This window comes from Mus musculus, chromosome 12 (genome assembly GCF_000001635.26).
Source record: "Mus musculus strain C57BL/6J chromosome 12, GRCm38.p6 C57BL/6J".
Classification (NCBI taxonomy): domain Eukaryota; kingdom Metazoa; phylum Chordata; class Mammalia; order Rodentia; family Muridae; genus Mus; species Mus musculus.
In genome coordinates this window covers 76,215,764-76,234,289 of record NC_000078.6, presented here as the reverse complement: position 1 = coordinate 76,234,289, position 18,526 = coordinate 76,215,764, and the positions used below count along the sequence as shown (strand labels likewise).

Below are 18,526 nucleotides of genomic sequence, written 5' to 3'. Positions count from 1 at the left end.
ATTTCAACAAAACAGCTTATATGCATAAACTTTATTCAGGGCAAATCAGGGGATATATACAAACACTGACACAGACACCGACACAGACACAGACACCGACACCGACACAGACACAGACACAGACACATTAACCCTGGAAAGTGGGAAGGGGTTCTTAGGGTAAAGTTTCACTGGCTGAGGTTTAGGTTTCTGGGGGCACCTCATTTGCATGGAGAGGCATTCCAGGAAGTTGAACTTGTAATTTTGCCAAAGATTATGTGATATTGCTTAGGTAAAAGATTGGGGCTAGGCTCCCCAGATCAGGCAGAGAAGAGGAAGCCTCTCTAAGAAAAGGGAGTCCTCCTTCATTTTGCACCAAGCTAAAGAAAGCTGTCCTGACATGGTAGATTACAACCCTGTACCGAGGTGCAACATCCACATCCACATCCACACACATCCACACACATCCACACACATCCACACACACACACACACACACACACACACATACACATACACACATATACACACACACATACACACATACACACACACACATACACACACACACACATACACACACATACACACACACACACATACACACACATACACACACACACATACACACACATACACACACCACCACCACCACTACCCCCCCAAATAAATATAATTTTAAAAATAAAAATGTTCAAGCCAGGCGTGGTTGCACACTCCTAGAGAGTCCAGTACTTGGGAGCCTGAGTAAATAAGATATTGAGTTTAAGATCAGCTTGGATTGCTTAATGAGACCTTGTCTCAAAAAATAAAAATTTAGTGACGGTTATGATTACATGGTATCCTCATGTTCATGTTATAAAAGGGAGCTTAGCGATTGCAGCAGGATACCTGAGCCCGGCATGAGTCATTTCTTGCTTCCCAGGCAACCTACCATTTAGTCCCGCAGGGACTCAATTGTCTTGATAAGGTGGTTTTCTTTTTCATGGCATGCATTTCATTTTTTTTTTGGTTATAATTAAACTTATCTCTTTGTGTAACATACAAAAATAATTGCAATGTGTTTCTACCCTATAATGGAGACACAGGTGCAAGGAAGCTATATTTGGGTAAGGCCAGATATAGAAAGAATAAATGTGAGCCTGTTCAGTTGCTGGTTGTGTGCACTAGCTTAGGGAATATGGCATTGAGATAAAACTCTTGCATAGGCGGGCTGCAGGAATAATAAGTTAAATCACACATAAAGTTGGATATTATAAGTCAAATACAAATTCAGTGCATTTTAAAGATTTATCTTTATTTTATCTGTATGAGTGTTTGACTGCATGTATATATACATGGCTGAAAGAAGATGTCAGATCCTCTGGAACTGCAGTTACAGAATGTTGTAGACCACCATGTGGGTGCTGGATGCTAAAAATAGAACCTTGGTTTTGGGGGCTGGCGAGATAGTTCAGTGGTTAAGAGCGCTGACTGCTCTTCCGAAGGACCAGAGTTCAAATCCCAGCAACCACATGGTGGCTCACGACCATCTGTAACGAAATCTGATGCCCCCTCTGGAGTGTCTGAAGACAGCTACAGTGTACTTACATATAATAAATAAATAAATCTTTAAAAAATATATATATACATATATTTTTTTAAAAAACCTCTGTCTTTTGTAAGATTAGTAGGTACTTTTATTTATTTTTAAGATTTATTTTTTTACATACTGTTATTACACACATATATTTATATATATACACACACATATATACATATATATGTATTTACACACACACACACACATATATATATATATACACACACACACATTATTCACACATACATATATACACACTGTAGCTGTCTTCAGACACACTAGAAGAGTGTTGGGGTCCAACCTTGACACAGGATTAGAATTCTCAACTGAAAGCAGGGATATCTGGAAGGCACATAAAAAACAGACACAGACAACTTTTTGGGTATAAACTAACAGGCAATTTTTCAAGGCTTAAACTTGTTCTCTCTCTCTCTCTCTTCTCTTGCTTTCTTGCTCGAAGCTTGAGGCTGCTCGCACTCTGTATTCTTCTGCACTCTGCTTTTCTCCTGTGTGCTTTTCTTTTCTCGAACTCCCACACTCTTAACACCTCTGTGTGCTCCCCTTTCATCACACACACACTTTCTTCACACACACCACATGCACTCTCCTTTCACTCACACACACACTCTTCACTCACTCTCCCCACACTCTCCTCACACTCTCCACTCACTCTCCCCACACTCTCCTCACACTCTCTCCACTCACTCCACAGTCATATCAGGCTCACCTTACACACACCTCATGCTCACCTCACTCACCATATTCTCTCTCGCCTTTTTCTTGCCCCAGTCTTTTATTGTTACTCCAAAAGCAGGTAGAAAAAAAAAAAAAAAGACATTGTATAATCTTTGCCAAATCAAATTCAAAAGAACAACCACGTCCCACAAAAAATCAAGAATTATAATTGTTCCCCAAAGTTCCAAGCTTCCCCTACTCCCAGGCCTGTAGCCAAAATAATAATAATAATTGTAAACTTATCGTTATTTAAACTTTAACTTATCATACTTCAGAGCTCAGAGCTCCTAGGCCAGCTATTTGCATTTTCCTGTGAAGCCCTAATGATGTATGACATGGGCAAAGCTGCCAGGTAGTGGCCAGAAAGAATCAAGTTAACCCTTAACTCAGTAGTTCTGCTAGCTTTCTGTTTCTGCACATTGCACACAATGACTCTCCTAAGAGTCCCAGTGTTTTGACTTAGTTTTCCTAGTATATAATTTTATGCATTCTATCCTTGCTTATCCAGGGACCACTCTCAAATGTTGTGCAAAACTTATTTCATAACTTCAATAACTTTTTCCTTTCTCAGGGTCCCAATGTTGGCTCTATTTCATTTTCTAATAATTTCTTCAAACTTTCTTTGCAAGTCAAACATTAATCCGGAACTACCATTGTGCAATTGTTACATTGTTTCCAAGATGAGAACACACAGCATACACCTGGGCTATGAGGACTGTGCTGTGCTGTGCTGTGCCCCTATGCCTCAATTTTTAATTGTTTAAGAATCATTACATCAAGGAACATCTAGTTTCATAGAATTTACCAGAGCAGCAGAAGAAGAAGGATAGTCAGATATAATAGAATAATTATGCACACCAAGGTCAACTGAAAAGCAGTCACGCACAAATGAAATCTATACAGCCGTTGTCCAGGAATAGGTTAGGAGAAATGGAAACAACTGTTTTTTACAAAGAGCTGTCGCAGGCTACTGAGATGTCTCTATCCCGGCCTGCTGCGGGCAGGACTTGTCATGGTATGCTGTCCCCAGCAGCAGAGGGAATCAGATCCCATTAAGGATGAGTTACTGGGAATTGAACTCAGGACCTCTGGAATGGCAGCCAGTGCTCTTAACCGCTGAGTCACCTCTCCAGCCCCTAGTGGGTGCTTTTAACCTGTGCCAGAGACTTCCTGAGTAAGGGAGGTGACTATAATGAGTGGCTAAGCCCATCTTCCCACACTCCTTCAGCCCCTCAGGACTGTCTGTCAGAAAGACTGCAGCTGCCCACTGAGGTTCCAGAGTGCAGCACAAGGCAGCAAGGAAGTGCATCTGGACCCCGGGGAGCGTGTGTGTGTGTGTGTGTGTGTGTGTGTGTGTGTGTGTGTGTGTGTGTGTGTGGTGTCCCAGGCTTTTCTTCACTGTCTACTGTCTACTTCGGTAGAATTGCCCTGAAGTTGTAATGAAATTATTGTTGAGTCTAGTGCTTGCCCTCCCTTTACCTGCATAAGTAAGCTTGATGTGACTGGACGAGATGCACACTCTTCTAGCTGCTTTTACAGATGCTGGCCCCGCCTAGGTGTGAAATTCCACAGAATGCTTAGGCATTCACTGTAGATCAGAAATGAAGCGTGTATTTTATTTACTAGCAAACAGAGATGTTGCACAAGCACCTCTCCCCCATGGCTTGGTACTACAACCCCCACTAGGAATGAAGGCATGACTGACGCCCAGACGCGTTTGTACAGAAAAGCAGGGATCAGGAGGTCGGGCGTACACTATGGAGCCGCACTTACTATCACAGTGATCCGAAACCTCAGTGTGCTTATTAGGTGCAGCGCTGGGGAGAAATTGGCTGGTCTCCATCGGTGGTATCTAGAGGAGTGGCCTCTCATGCAGTAAACAGCCAGAAAGACAAAGTTGCAGTTGCTTCATAAAGCCTTATGGCCGTGATCCTTTCTCACGCACTTGCAGGAGCTCTGACCAGCTAGGGCTGGTGCATCTCAGTGGTTGCGTGGGTGTGAACCAGTGGCTATTTACTAGAGCCAGGGCCTGACCTGTCATGGAAGAGAGGAGAGATGATGGAGGAGTCAGCCTGCTGTCTAACGCCACGAAGACTGTGCTGTGACTGTCTTCTGGGTTGTCTGTGATTCTGGACCCTGGTGGGGTGAGCTTCTTAGGACTGGTCAGCAGCATGTGCCATGCTCTGTCGGGCTGATGCACCTCACAAAAAGAGCCCTGAAAACAGGCAGGTGAACCAGTGAAATCAAGCGCAAAATGAATGCTTGGAAACAAAATGAGACACACTTGGCTTTCAACCCCTGAGATTGGGTGACTGATGTGTTAAAGGTATGAGACATTTTTCATGCTTAAAACTGTCACTGTGGCTCTATTTAACATTTTAATAATAATATTCATCTGTATCTGTGCTCTGCATGCCAATCTGGTGCCCACGGAGGCCAGAAGAGGGTGTGAGCTCCCCCTGGGACTAGTGTTAGAGATGGTTGTGAGGTAGCATGTGGGTGCTTAGAATGGAACCTGGGTTCTCAGACATATAAACAGTTCTCTCAACTGCCAAGCTGTTGCGGCCGCCAGCAGCTCGCAACGTGAACGGTTCGACTGAGAAGGCCGCTCGAGCTGTAAGAGAGGAATCTAGACGGGGCGGAAGAAAAAATGTAGCCAAGACAGTTACTCTGATCAAGGCTCAAATTTTATTGTTGGGACACTAGTTATGAAGGAAGGGGGAGGGGACCCGATTCCCGCCGAATAATCTCTGGTCCAGTAGAAAGGTGCACGTGTGTGGCTCCTCAGGTTCCAGCAGTGGGCGTGGCAGAACGAATGAGCAGGAAGCTCCACCCCGAGCAAGCAGGTTTCAGGCTAGGGGAGGGGAGACTACATCTCCTCCCTATTATTAACAAAATAAAAAAAAAGAAAAAGCTGGCCTGAGGGGGGAAAATTATCTATGCTCAATAGTTCTGCCTGGAATCTAGGGCTAAAGAAAAAACTTGCTTCACTGGGATTCTTTAACTTTTCTTATGGTAAACTGTATCTGGCTTAAGACTGTCCTTTCTAGTAAACAACTAACTGAAAGGCCTGGAGCTGCAGACTCTGACTTTATAATGCTAATTAGTACTTGGTAGGTAACTTTCTAGTTGAATTTTAAGTAGGGCGTTGGAACTCTGGCTAAGTTTGACTGGCTAAGTTTGACTGAACGATGTGAAAATAACACTAAGTTGAATTCCTCCACATTTTTGGAAGATAGGTGGGAAACAGGGAGAAGGAGTGACCGGCTCTTGTAGTACAAGGCCAATTGGCTTTTTTATTTGGGTGGGAGGCAGTGAAGGGCTTGCCCTTTCAATAGTACGTCTCCAATCTCTCTCCCCCCTATTAATTAAGTTAAATAAGGCAACGCTTAACTGAGGTGATCAAATGATTTTCTCATCCGTAGATGAGTGGGCTTTTAACCTTGGCTTGGGTGGACATGGACCCGATTCCTCCCGTGGGTAAAACCCACACATGTGGCTCTTGGTACCTTTTGGGGAGGCGAGGTAGAGCCGGAGAATATTTTTTATTTTTAACCAAAATTTGGTACCAACCTCTTTCAAACCGGGTTTATCTCACAGGAAACTCAGAAATGGTCAAGCCGGACCTTCCCTTGCAGTAAGTATCTCTGCACCAAGCGGTGCCCATACTGAATTTGTACAATCACAAACCAGTATGCACAGTTCTGAGTGCTGTGCAGCTCCTAAAGGAGAATTATCAACCTCAGAATTAGCAAAGCCTAAGCAAGAATTATGTCGTTAGTAACACCACGATTTGTGGCTAAAATAGGAGCTGGAAGTCGTTCCTCCTCATCCCTGTTTTTTCCACAGCCTATTGAGCTAAGGACACCTTGCAGTAACAGCAAGGGTGAAAAGCCAGAGGTCAGCTAAGGGGCTAAGCCTGTCTATCAAAATAAAAACCAATCTTTATTAATATGGAAATATCTACTCTTCTAGCCCTCTAGGTAAACCTAAATTTTTAACTCAGACTGAAAACCACGTGCTGGAAATGTCCTGAGACTGGGGGTAACAGCTGCCACCTGTGTGCTCTAGGGGGGCAGGGATGCACATCCACTGGTCCGCCTCGGGAATGTTGATTTACCTGCTTGAAAGACAAAATCTTGAAAGACAGTGAGAAAGTAGGAAAGCAGAACTTCTTTCGGGGAAGTCTAGGTACTTTATTCAAATGCAAATTGTAAAGCTGAGGCTAGTCTCCTGCCTCCTGTCGGGAGCTGGTTCAGAGAGTAGCTGGAGACACAAACAGCTTTGAGAGCTGTTGCTCTCAGCTGAATTTTAAGCACAAAAGGAATTTTAGTCTTTAGAATGATACTTACCAGAAGAGTCAGAATCTGTGTTCATCTGACGAATTAATCTCTCTGGCAGCCACCGCGCTCCATCTTCATCTCATGAAAAAACACAAACTGAGCCCCTACCCCAAATTAGAACTGGATCTGGACCCATCCATTCATTAGTCAGGGGGTCCTTCCATTTTACCAATGTATAAGAATTAGAAGTAACTGGATGCCAGTGGCGATCCGCTGCAGACTGGCCCTTGATATCGGTGTGCAAGAAATTTAGGACAAATAAAGTGAAGGCAAGGTGGGCCTTTGGTGACCTTGGGGGATATAGCTGACCCTCTTTTGTCTTAAAAAGCCAATTCTTTAAGGTGCGATGAGCACGTTCAACTATTCCTTGTCCCATGGGGTTGTAAGGAATTCCAGTTTTATGTTTAATACCGAATTCTTTACAGAATGAAATAAAGTTTTTACTGGAATAAGATGGCCCATTGTCTGTCTTAATAAGTTTAGGCAATCCCATGGCATTAAATGCTTGTAGGCAATGATCAATTACGTTTTTTGAAGCTTCTCCTGTATGCAGAGAAGCAAAAAGAAATCCTGAACAAGTATCAATGCAAACATGTATATATTTTAGTTTTCCAAATTCTGCATAATGGGTTATATCCATTTGCCAAATATGATTAGGCATAAGGCCTCTAGGATTAACTCCTAGATGCGGCACTGGAGATAAAGTAATACATTTAGGACATTGTTTTACGATCATTCTCGCTTGCTCCTTTGTGATCTTATGTCGGAGTCTTAGGGTATGGCTAGAAAGATGAAACCTTTCGTGATCACGTTGGGCCAAAGCAACCCGATCTGAAACTAAGGCTTCTCCTATTAGAGCTCTGTCAATGCGATCATTACCCTCTGCCAGAGGTCCAGGAAGACCAGAGTGAGACCGTATGTGGCCAATATAAAACGGATTTTTCCGGGCGAGAATGATGTTTTGTAATTCTGAAAATAAAGATCCTGACGGCGTATTGAAGTTAAACGTACCACAGGTTTCCAGTAAGGGTACTGACTGAGCAACATATAAACTGTCAGTAAAAATATTAAAAGCCTCATGCACAGACTGAAAAACCTTCAGTACTGCTGTTAATTCGGCGAGCTGAGCCGAGAGACCAGGAGTCTCTACGATAACCTGTTGATTACTAATAAGATATCCAGCTCGCCCTTTAGAGGAGCCATCAGTAAAAATCAATAGAGCATTATTTAAAGGCTGTAAGGAAGTCATCTTAGGAAATATCATATCATGCACATTTAAGAATTTTATCAACCTATCTTGGGGGTAGTGGCTATCTAGAGTTCCTTCAAACCCTAATTGCGCAAGCAACCAATCTGTACTATGCTGTTTCAGCCAAGTGTCCTGACTCACGCTGTAAGGCTGGACAATGATATCTGGCTCCTTTCCAAAATAAGTCAATGCCTGCCTTCTTCCAGTGATAATCATCTGAGCCACTGCTTCGTGATATGGCAAGATATTACGTTTGGGAGAAATCCTCGAATGTATCCACATTATAGGAAATTTTTGCCATAGCAATCCCGTAGGCACATGAGTCGTATTAAAAATTAACAGGTGCAGCGGCAGGGAGTAATCTATGTAAGTGACAAACTGTTCTTCAATAGCCTTTTCCACTAGCTGTAAGGCCAGTAATCCTTCTGAGGTTAGGGATCTAGGGGAAGTGGGGGATGTGCCCTGAATTAACTTTGCTAGGTAATTTAGAATATAGGAATCTCTAACATTGGACTGAATATTAGACCAGTCTGAGATTGAGTTAGAATGGCTGGTCACACTGAAGAAAAGAGAAAAATCATTATGACTCTATTAAATGACTAATTTTACTAAGTCTGAATATACAGTCTCTGATGTACTATTGCCATAAAGTTAAAAGGCTAGAAGCTAGTCTAAACTGGAAAAATGACAAGTAAGGATGGATCTAAAACATGAATTTAATTTAGTTTTTTAGTCAATTCAATCAGGACATGAGTCAACTTACCTACCAGCTCGTCACACGAATTAATATGTTTCTGAAGCGTTCTGTGGAGAAAACCTGTTTTTCCCTTTTCTAATAAGGTAGCTGTTTTAGGATCAATCTATAAGCCAATAAGTAGATCCCTTTAAGATACTATAAAGCCTTTATTAAACTCTTTGACATTAAAATATTAGATTTTGAAAATAAAGGTAAGACTTTAATAGTGTGCATGGGAATGCACTAAATAGTATGCACGGGGATACAATTTCTCTCTTTTTTGTCTTTTAAGAAGTTAAAGTTTTAAAATTTTACAATACCTACTTTTGAATTAATAACTAGTTGACAAAATATTTTAAATACATGGCTGTAAAGGGGCAGTGACTAATTGCACTTTCAATCAATTTTCTTAAGGAGCAGTTGTAACTAGAAGGCTTGTAAAGTTATTAAGAGTTACATGTGCATAATTTATTTATTAACTAGAAATATGCATAAGCAATTGTAAATTTGAGAATTAATAGTATCTGAGGGATGAACAATTTAAGCAATTGCGAGCTCAGAGATATGGCATTGACTATTAATATACAAATTAAGGTTTGATTGTTCAGCATTTTAAAACACCATCTACAGCACACAACTAGATCATCTGTGCTGGAACAGGGGAAACTGTGTCTTAAGACTCCGCCCCACAGAAGCTAGTTGGGCCCACGTGGGCCAACGATTGGCTGGGAGGATGAGAAAAATGACTTTACAATAATGTTTTCTTTTTGGCCAAAGAATTGTTTTGGGCACAACCAATTTTTAATTACCAATTAATAACAATTATAAAAGCTTTATTTTTTGTAGAAACTTTTGTAGTAAACTAAAACCCTAAGTAATAAAAGGATATTGTCTCTGAATCTTTTGGGTGAGAGCAAGGATTTAAGGTAAACTTTAAGAAGCATTAGTTAATAAAATACTTTTCACTTAGGAAACAATATACACTGAAAGATTAAAACTCTTTGCTTCTTGTATAGAAGCAGAAACAATAAAATTTTTTCTTACATAATGTAAAGTTACATTAGCCATACTTAGAGGCAAAATTTTCTAGTGATTACAGTTCACTAGAAGCAAAACTCTTTGAATTTAAGTCTTATTTTAAACATCTGAATAGATCTGCAACACTGTTAAAAAGAATTTCTCTTGAACACAGGGAAAAATTTTTTTTTTTCAGGCACTGTTTGCAAAACAAAAGAAAGGCCACAAGCCGCTCTGGGGCTGCCCAGAGCCCTGCATTGACTCAAACGTGAAATACTTTTTAATCTGAGCATCTTGGCCCTCCTGTAATAAGGACCGATTTTAGAGAAACAATATAACTGTCTACGCCTCTAAATTATGATACTCTTTCTTAAGATGACTTACAGTTAAAACGTTCTTCACAACTTTAGTGTTGTGAAAAAATTGCCTGTACTACAGTTTCCTGCCAGGCAGCAACTATAACCAAACTGTTTGTCTAATCTATTCACAAAGACAAACATAACTAGATAACTCTGTCACAGTTTTGTATGAAGTGAGCTGTATGAGCGCTCTCATAAGATGATTACTCTTGTAATTATCTTAATTACAGTATACAGGTGAATTAAAGATCTTAAATTTGAAGTCAAACTGCAAGCTGCAGTCAATGGAACAATAGCAGTTTTAACCATAATTTTTAAGTTTTTTGTGCAAGGTTAGGATAATACCTATAACCTTGGGAAAGTAAAACCCAAGTTTAAAACAATTTATTATCTTTAAAATCAATATTAGAAGCATTACTATCATATTACGAAGTTTGGATGTCAATTAATACCTATGAATACCTATTAAAGCAAGCTTTAATGCTTTAATAAAGAGACATTGCTTTAAATCTTATTTTAAATTTTACTATTTAGGATACGAACCACATTAATTATTACCTAAACTAGAAATATCTTTAGAGACCCAGCCTCTTGGGCTGCCTTATGCCATGTGTCGGAAGGACTCTAAACTTGAGTTATCAAATTTAACACTAACCATCTGTAGCAATGTAACAATTATTAATCTTAACCAACAACTTATGAGCTGATTGTGAAAACACTTAGAGCACATTACCAATAAAAAAGAACCAAATGAAGCAGTTACATTTAGACCAATCAGAGAATAATAATTTTTGTAGCTACAATCATAAAATAAAAAACACTTTACCATTGTCAAACACATTAATCATGAACCATTTATTAGCTTTTTTACTCTGAAACTTAGAGGCTGTGCACTCGCCCTTATTTCCTAAAACGAACAGTTTTTCCAGCAGGGGCCCTCTTGCCACGTGTCTGATTCCTGGCTGAAACATGTGGCAGCTCTCGGCTTTGCAGATAAAGTTTTTTATACCATCTTTATTATCCAACACAAAACATAGAACATTCATTCATACAGACTGGACACGAACATACATGAATCGAACACGAGAACAGATTGGTGCACCGGACATTAGACAAGACACAAAAGGTAACAGAGTACTCCTGCTATAAGGCCCAGAGAGATATTTCTCTCTGCTTTTTGGGACATTTTCCTCCCTTATGATGCATTTTTTATTAACTGGGGCAATCCGCCTATTCCTTTTAATAAACCCTTTCTTTTCTCACACCTCATGTAGCTTCGGAGAGCTACGGCCTACCGCCTGATCCATGACTTTAAACCCTTTCTTCTTCCACCTAAGCAGCTTCCTAAAAAGCTGCGGCTAACCTGCCTGTTTCCGTTTCTAGTTCCGATTAACACGCTGCTGACCCAAGCAGAACCAGCGTTGGGTTAGCACTGATTCAAGCTTAATTCGTATCCTACCGCATCCTCAGCAACACTTTACAAAACTGAAATTTTAAGCTAGCGCTAGCATGTGTACCTGTCCGTTGCTCCGATGTCCGATACGAAGATCCTTTCCTGTGGAGCTCCAATGCAGCGTTCCTCTTAGCATCTCTCTGCCATTCTTCAGGTCCCAGTTCTGGCGCCAAAATGTTGCGGCCGCCAGCAGCTCGCAACGTGAACGGTTCGACTGAGAAGGCCGCTCGAGCTGTAAGAGAGGAATCTAGACGGGGCGGAAGAAAAAATGTAGCCAAGACAGTTACTCTGATCAAGGCTCAAATTTTATTGTTGCGACACTAGTTATGAAGGAAGGGGGAGGGGACCCGATTCCCGCCGAATAATCTCTGGTCCAGTAGAAAGGTGCACGTGTGTGGCTCCTCAGGTTCCAGCAGTGGGCGTGGCAGAACGAATGAGCAGGAAGCTCCACCCCGAGCAAGCAGGTTTCAGGCTAGGGGAGGGGAGACTACACCAAGCCACCTCTCTCCTTTATCACACAGCTAGACCCACCCCCTTTTTTGTGACAGTCTCTTTACATAGCCCTGGTTGTCCTAGAACTCACCATGTAGACCAGACTGGCCTATGATTTCAGAGAGATCTTCCTGCCTCTGCCTCCCACGTGCTGGGATTAAAAGCAGGTGCCACCACACCTGGCTACAGAGAGCCATTTAAGCCTTTGTTCTTCCTTTGGATTCTCCCCCTTTTCTTTTTCCCACCAGCACAAATAAGACAGATCTATGAACATTGCCTGTGTGTGAGCCACACACCAGAAAGCAAGATATCTAAGGCTATAGCATCACTTTTGGCAGAAACCCCAAATCCATTATTCCTGTAATTTAATAGTTATGGAAGTACTAAAGACTCACACAGTTTTAATGTTAATAAACTATTTATTTCAAGCTTACTGTGCCATTGTGTTTTATATTAAAGGGCTTTTAAACATTAAGAGATGCTGTTAAGAAGTAGATTTGAAAGGCTTCATTTTATTCTCTAGCAATGTGTAACTTATATCCACAGTGAGTTAACATGATTTTAAAGCAAGAATTTACTTTAACTTTCTTTCCCCTACTCCTTAGCTGAGAAATCTTCAAAGCAAGCTCTATGTGAAAGAAACGTCTTTGCAAGAGGTGAAGGCTGAGTTAGAGAGTTACAAAGAAAGGAATGCCCAGCAGGAGCTACAGATAATATCCCTGAGAGATGACATCAAGAGCCTTCAGGACCTTATTGATTCTCTAATGAAGATGAAGATTTTGAAAAACACAAATTCTCAGAATTTTGGAAGACACAACTGGGATCTAACTGAGAGAGTTCTAGATCTAGAGAACCGTTTAAGGTAGGATGGTGTGTGTGTGTGTGTGTGTGTGTGTGTGTGTGTATGTGTGTGTGTCTGTGTCTGTGTGTCTGTGTGTCTATGTGTGTGTGTGTGTCTGTGTGTGTCTCTGTGTGTGTGTGTCTGTGTGTATGTTTTGTTTTTTATTTTTGTTTTCTGTTAACTTGATACAAGCAAGGACAGTTTGGGAAGAGGGGACCTCAATTGAGAGAATACCTCCGTAAGCCTGGGCCATAGGCAAGTCTGTTGGGGCATTTTCTTGATTGATTGATATAGGAGGGCATGGGGTCTTGGGTTATATAAGAAATCAGGCTACGCAAGCCATGGGGAGCAAGCAGAACTCCTTCATGACCTCAGTTTCTGTCTCCAGGTTTCTATCTTGAATTCTTGCCCTGACTTGCCTCAGTGAAAAACTGTGACCTATAAGCTAAAGAAACCTTTCCCTCCCCAGGATAGTTTGGTCAGGGTTCTCGTTCTCTCTCTCTCTCTCTCTTTCTCTCTCTCTTCTTTTTTTTCTTTATTTACATTTCAAATGTTTTCACCTTTTCAGGTCTCCCCACGGAAACCCCCAACACCCCCCCGCCCCGTCTCTATGAGGATGCTCCCCCACCCACCCACCCACCCACCCACTCCTGTCTTTCCACCCTGGCATTCCCCTACACTGGGGCATCGAACACCCTCAGGCTCAAGGGCCACTCCTCCCACTGATGTCCAACAAGGCCATCCTCTGCTACATATGTGGTCTGAGCCATGGGCCCCTCCATGTGTACTCTTTGGTTGTTGGTCTAGTCCCCTGGAGCTGGGGTTGGGGGTGGGGGTCTGGCCAGCTTACATTGTTGCTCCTTCAGTTCATTCTCGAACTCCTCCATCAGGACCCTGAGCCAATGGTTGGCTTCGAGCAACCGCCTCTGTATTTGTCAGGCTCTGGCAGAGCCTCTCAGGAGACAGCCATATCAGGCTCTCTTCAGCAAGCACTTCCCAGCATCCACAATAGGGTTTGGTAACTGTATATGGGATGGATCCCCAGGTGGGGCAGTCTCTGGATGGCCTTTCCTTCAGTCTCTGCTCCACACTTTGTCAAGAAAGGAGCACCTTGTCACCTGCTAAACCCAATAATCACAGTCACAGAGATTTTTGTAGGAGAAACAGCCATCAGCTCCCTTATCATAGAAGCCAAGAAGCTGCTGGCCCCTTTAAGAGCACCTTGTGCAGACAATCAGCCCCTGGCAGGACTTCTCCAGCTGTGCTAGACTCCTAGCTACAGGTGCAGGGCTCCAAAGGCCAATTGACGCTGCTTTTTAATTTTTACTTTTTTGAAATGAGTTAAAACTAAATCAAGGGGTAAACGACCAGCAGATAAAGTTTTAACCATTTTTTTTTCTTTTGAACATAAAACACAGAACAACATTCAAGCAACGAAACAAAAGCACAGACATAAACTGACAGACATAGACAAACTGGTGCACCAACGGCAGACAATAGACAAAAAGGGACCCAGAACCAGAACTAAGCATTTCTCCAGGAGGAGCCAGGGAGGAGGCAGGACGTCTCCCGACCTCCTCCTGCCCCAGGAGAGCCCTGAAACAGTTTACAGTCATTTTCCCTCTCTTTCTCCAAAGCATCCCTTGATAGTCGCGTAGGACTGCTTTTCTCAAGCCCATTCTCTTGTGTCTCGGGTGTAAACTATCGCTAGTCAGGGTCCAAAGACTAAAAGCATCTATGAGAATTATCTTCACCTCTCTAGATTTTAGCATAACTCTAAACACATAAACAAACACGTTTTACCATGACCTTGCCCCCCATTCTTACAGGGTTTACTCACTGCTGGCCCAAATCTTCTTTTAACCATATATATATAATGAGTACACTATACCTGTCTTCTGACACACCAGAAGAGAGCATCTGATCCCATTACAGATGGTTGTGAGCAACCATATGGTTGCTGGGAATTGAACTCAGGACCTCTGGAAGAGCAGTCAGTGCTCTTAACCACTGAGCCATCTCTCCAGCCCCTGACAGAGGACTCTTGAAGAATGCTATTGTAGGTTAACCTCTGTGTGTACGTACACACACACACACACACACACACACACACACACACACCCTTTTTCCTAAGCAGTATACTAGCCACCTTAAAGCATAGACACACTAGTGGTTGACCAACCATCAGCACTACCTAGTTTTAGAACCCTTCCATCACCTCCAATGGAGATTCCACACCCATGGAAGCCATGCTTCTCCAGCATCTGGAAACCACTGCTCCCCCTTCCCCATAGACGCTCCAATTCTAGACATCCAGTGTGAGTATAAAATATGTGACCTCTTGGTTTCCTTTCCTTTCCCTTACCACTGAAAGGACAATATAAACCCCATTTGTCCCCATTTAAGGGCCCCATTTGTTTGTATTTTGAGGACCAGGCCTGATTTCAAAAGTGACCGTATTGTACCAGCTTCAGGAATAGACCATAAGTCCCAGAAACTAGATCATAAGCTCTGTGAACAGACATAAAATCCAGAAAAAGATCATAAAACCCTCTCCCAAGAACAGTCTAAGGATAATCACAAAAATTGGAAAATATCTATCTTATCTCAGAATGGGACATTTGCTCTGGGCAGCCCTATCTCATCCCATGGTTGAACGTTCATGACATAGTAGTGTAGACCACTGGTCAACTGTGACCCTCTTGTACCCACCAGTGAAATTTTAGATTACCTAATCCTTCCAGACAGTTCCCCTGGTTCCCTATAAGAAGGACTTGTATGCCTTTATCTGGGGTTGCCATTTCAAAGACTGGTTGACCCCTGCATGCTGGTTGTTCCTGCAGAATAAATGTTCTTTATTTTCCATATTATCTGAGTCTGGGGTCTTCCTTCAGCAATTTTTGGACCCTTACACCACAATGTTCTCAGGACTCTCCTGGATTGTAGCATTAATCAGTACCCTAGCTCCTCTTACACTGAACTATATGTCTTGGGCATTGAAAGACATGTGGTTTAGTTCTAGGGGCCTTTCTGCTTTATGACATATCCTGCTATAAGCATCCTTGTACAGACTTCTACATAATTCTTCCCCTCAGGTATTGTTGGGCTATATAGCAATTGTTTAATTTTTTTGATGTTACTTGCTTTGTTGGTTTGCATTGAGATGGGATCTCATTATAGTTCAGGTTGGCCTCTAATCCTGTCTCCTGGAATGTGGCTTTGTACTGTAATTCTCTTACCTCCCACATGCTGGGATTACATGTATCCACATCTAGTTTCTTTGAAGTTATTTTTAAGGCATTTCCAAATTGCTTTCCAACAGAGGCAGCTGCACTTTTTACATCCTCAAGCAGGGTCACAGTGTACGCATAGTCTTACCAACATGAGGAAGTTGGATCTCCTGGAGCCAGCCAGTTTCAGATGGTTGTGAGCCACCCAATGTGGGTGCTGTGAATTGGGCCCAGTCCTCTGCCAGAGCGTTAAGTATAGCCACCGAGCTCCCTCTCAAACTCTCTGGCCCTCTCCCCATTTTATATAGGGTCTCACTATATAGCCTAGGAAGTTGCCATGTAGACCAGGCTGGCCTTGAAGTCAATAGAGGTCCATTAGCCCATCTCTCAGCAGTTTAAAATATTGAACTGCTTGTCAACTTGACATAAACTTAGATGTATCTGGGAAGAGGGAATCTTAATTGAGAAAATACCTTCATCAGATGGGCCTGTAGGCAAGCCTGTGGGGCATTTTCTTCATTGATGATTGACGTGGGAGTGCACGGCCCACTGTGGGCAGTTTCACACCCCTGGGCCACCAGTCTTGGGGATAAGAAAGCAAGCTAAGCAAGCCATGGAGAGCAAGCCAGTAAGCAAGCAGCACTCCTCTAGGGCCTCGGTTTCAGGCCCTGCCTCTAGGTTCCTGCCTTGGTTCCTCCCTGCCTTGCCTTGATGATACCCTCTGACATGGAAATGTAAGTCAGAAAAGCCCTTTCTCCCCATTTGCTTTTGGTTGTAGCCTTTAGCAATAGAAGGGGAATGATAGGCGTTCTCATCTGACATTTATTATTTCTGTAGGAAAGCAAGCCAACTGCCTCTCTGCTCTTTGAAGCTAACTCATGCCTGTCTTCTTGCTGTTTTTAATTGGTAGCAGCTTGACTGTGATGTGGCTATATTTTTAATGTATTTTAAATATGAAATTTAAAAAAAAAAGTAGAGATGGGCTTTGAACCCAGTACTCGAGAAACTGAGGCAGGGAGATATTTTTGAGTTTGAGGTCTTCCAGGACTGCAAAAATAAGTTCGGTAATAGACAGGGATGTTACACAGAGAAAGCCTGTCTCAAAAAGTAATTATTTTAGTCATATTAAAAATCGGTTGAGTTGGCTTCTTTATGTTGTTGACCATTGTTGTTCTACCCAGGGAACATCTGGTGGGAAGAGAGGAGATTAAGGCGGAGCTTCTGGAGAAGAGGCGGTCCTGCCCCAGCAGCTTCTCGCCCTATATGAATCTGAAAGGACCGGAAGATTCCTTGGATATTTTCCCAGTGAAGGTGAGAGTCAGTTTAGACTGTGTGTCCGTCCCCTCCCCCCCAGGAAAAGGCTAGTATCCGGTAGGGTGCCAGTCCTCTTGTGGATGGAAGATCCAAAGCGTGGAGGAAGCCATCGGGACTGCCAGGAGAACTGCAGGGTCTCCGTGATTTTACAGGAAGGTTTGGAGGCAAGGAATGAGGCCATGAGCGGACTACGGGGAGGTGTGTTGAGGAAGTGAGAGGTTGGAGTCTTCTTGTCCAGACTGGCTTCTGCTGCTGAACACACCGGGCTTCCTGTCCCTGGATGTAGACCAGACTTGACCAGTCATCAGCTCTGGCCATTGATGTCTAGCTCTGTGGATCTTCCAGAAGGAAGTGCACTGGGGAGAAGGCAGACCATTAGCAGTGGAGCTGTGAAAGTTTATTGTGAGCTCCTCAGATTATCACAAGTTACTATGTAAAACCAGGACCTGTGTGGCTCAGTTAATGTGGGAGATCCTATTTGGAAAAACAACAACAACAACAACAACAACAACAAATCCCCAAGGGCTAAAGAGATGGTCCAGCAGTTAAGAAAGCTTGCCGTGTAAGCAGGAGACCAGTGTGGGGATCCTAACTTCCGTGTAACAAGCAGGCATGGTCAGGCATGCCTAGATCCCCAGCACAGAAAAGGCTAAGTCTGGTGGTTTTCTGGCTCCCAGATTCAGTGTATATCCTTTCTCAAAGGAGTAAAGCAGAGAGTGTTAGCGAAGCACACCTGTCACCTTCTGGCACACACACACACACACACACAGCCATGCACATCTGCATAAACATACCCCAGTCTCAAATAGTGTGTAAACACAAAGGGTGTTTTATTCTGCAGAAGTCCAGCATGTTGGGGTCTCCCATTAGCAAGATAGAGAGACCCTCAAGTGAGCTCACAGGCTCAATTTAAAGCACATTAGGGGGATTTCGGGCTTGGTGACCTTATCCTGTTCTATCTCCTAAGAGACATTCCAAAACCATTATCTGGGCATTGGGGCTGGACTCTTTGCAACAGAAATAGGCCAAGAGGAAGAGATGTGACTTCTTTCGCTTATATTATTGAGGTTGTTACATTTGTTAAGCATTGATTCTTTCTTTCTTGTAGTATTAGGGGTTGAATTTAGGGCCTCTAGAAGGTTAGGTAAGCACCCACACTACCACTGAGCTACAGTTTCAGCCCTACATGAGTATAA

General features: G+C 42.6%; 1 protein-coding gene across 4 annotated transcripts in view; it reads left to right on the top strand.

The window, feature by feature from the left end:
• Positions 1-18,526, top strand: part of Tex21 (testis expressed gene 21) — a 48,073-nt gene that overhangs the window by 12,469 nt on the left and 17,078 nt on the right. For all 4 annotated transcript variants that reach the window (XM_006516393.3, XM_006516394.2, NM_019784.5 and 1 more), the window contains 2 exons: positions 12,551-12,807; positions 17,198-17,327. In XM_006516393.3, the coding sequence (XP_006516456.1) occupies positions 12,551-12,807; positions 17,198-17,327 (387 nt within the window). The remainder of the gene's footprint in view (positions 1-12,550; positions 12,808-17,197; positions 17,328-18,526) is intronic.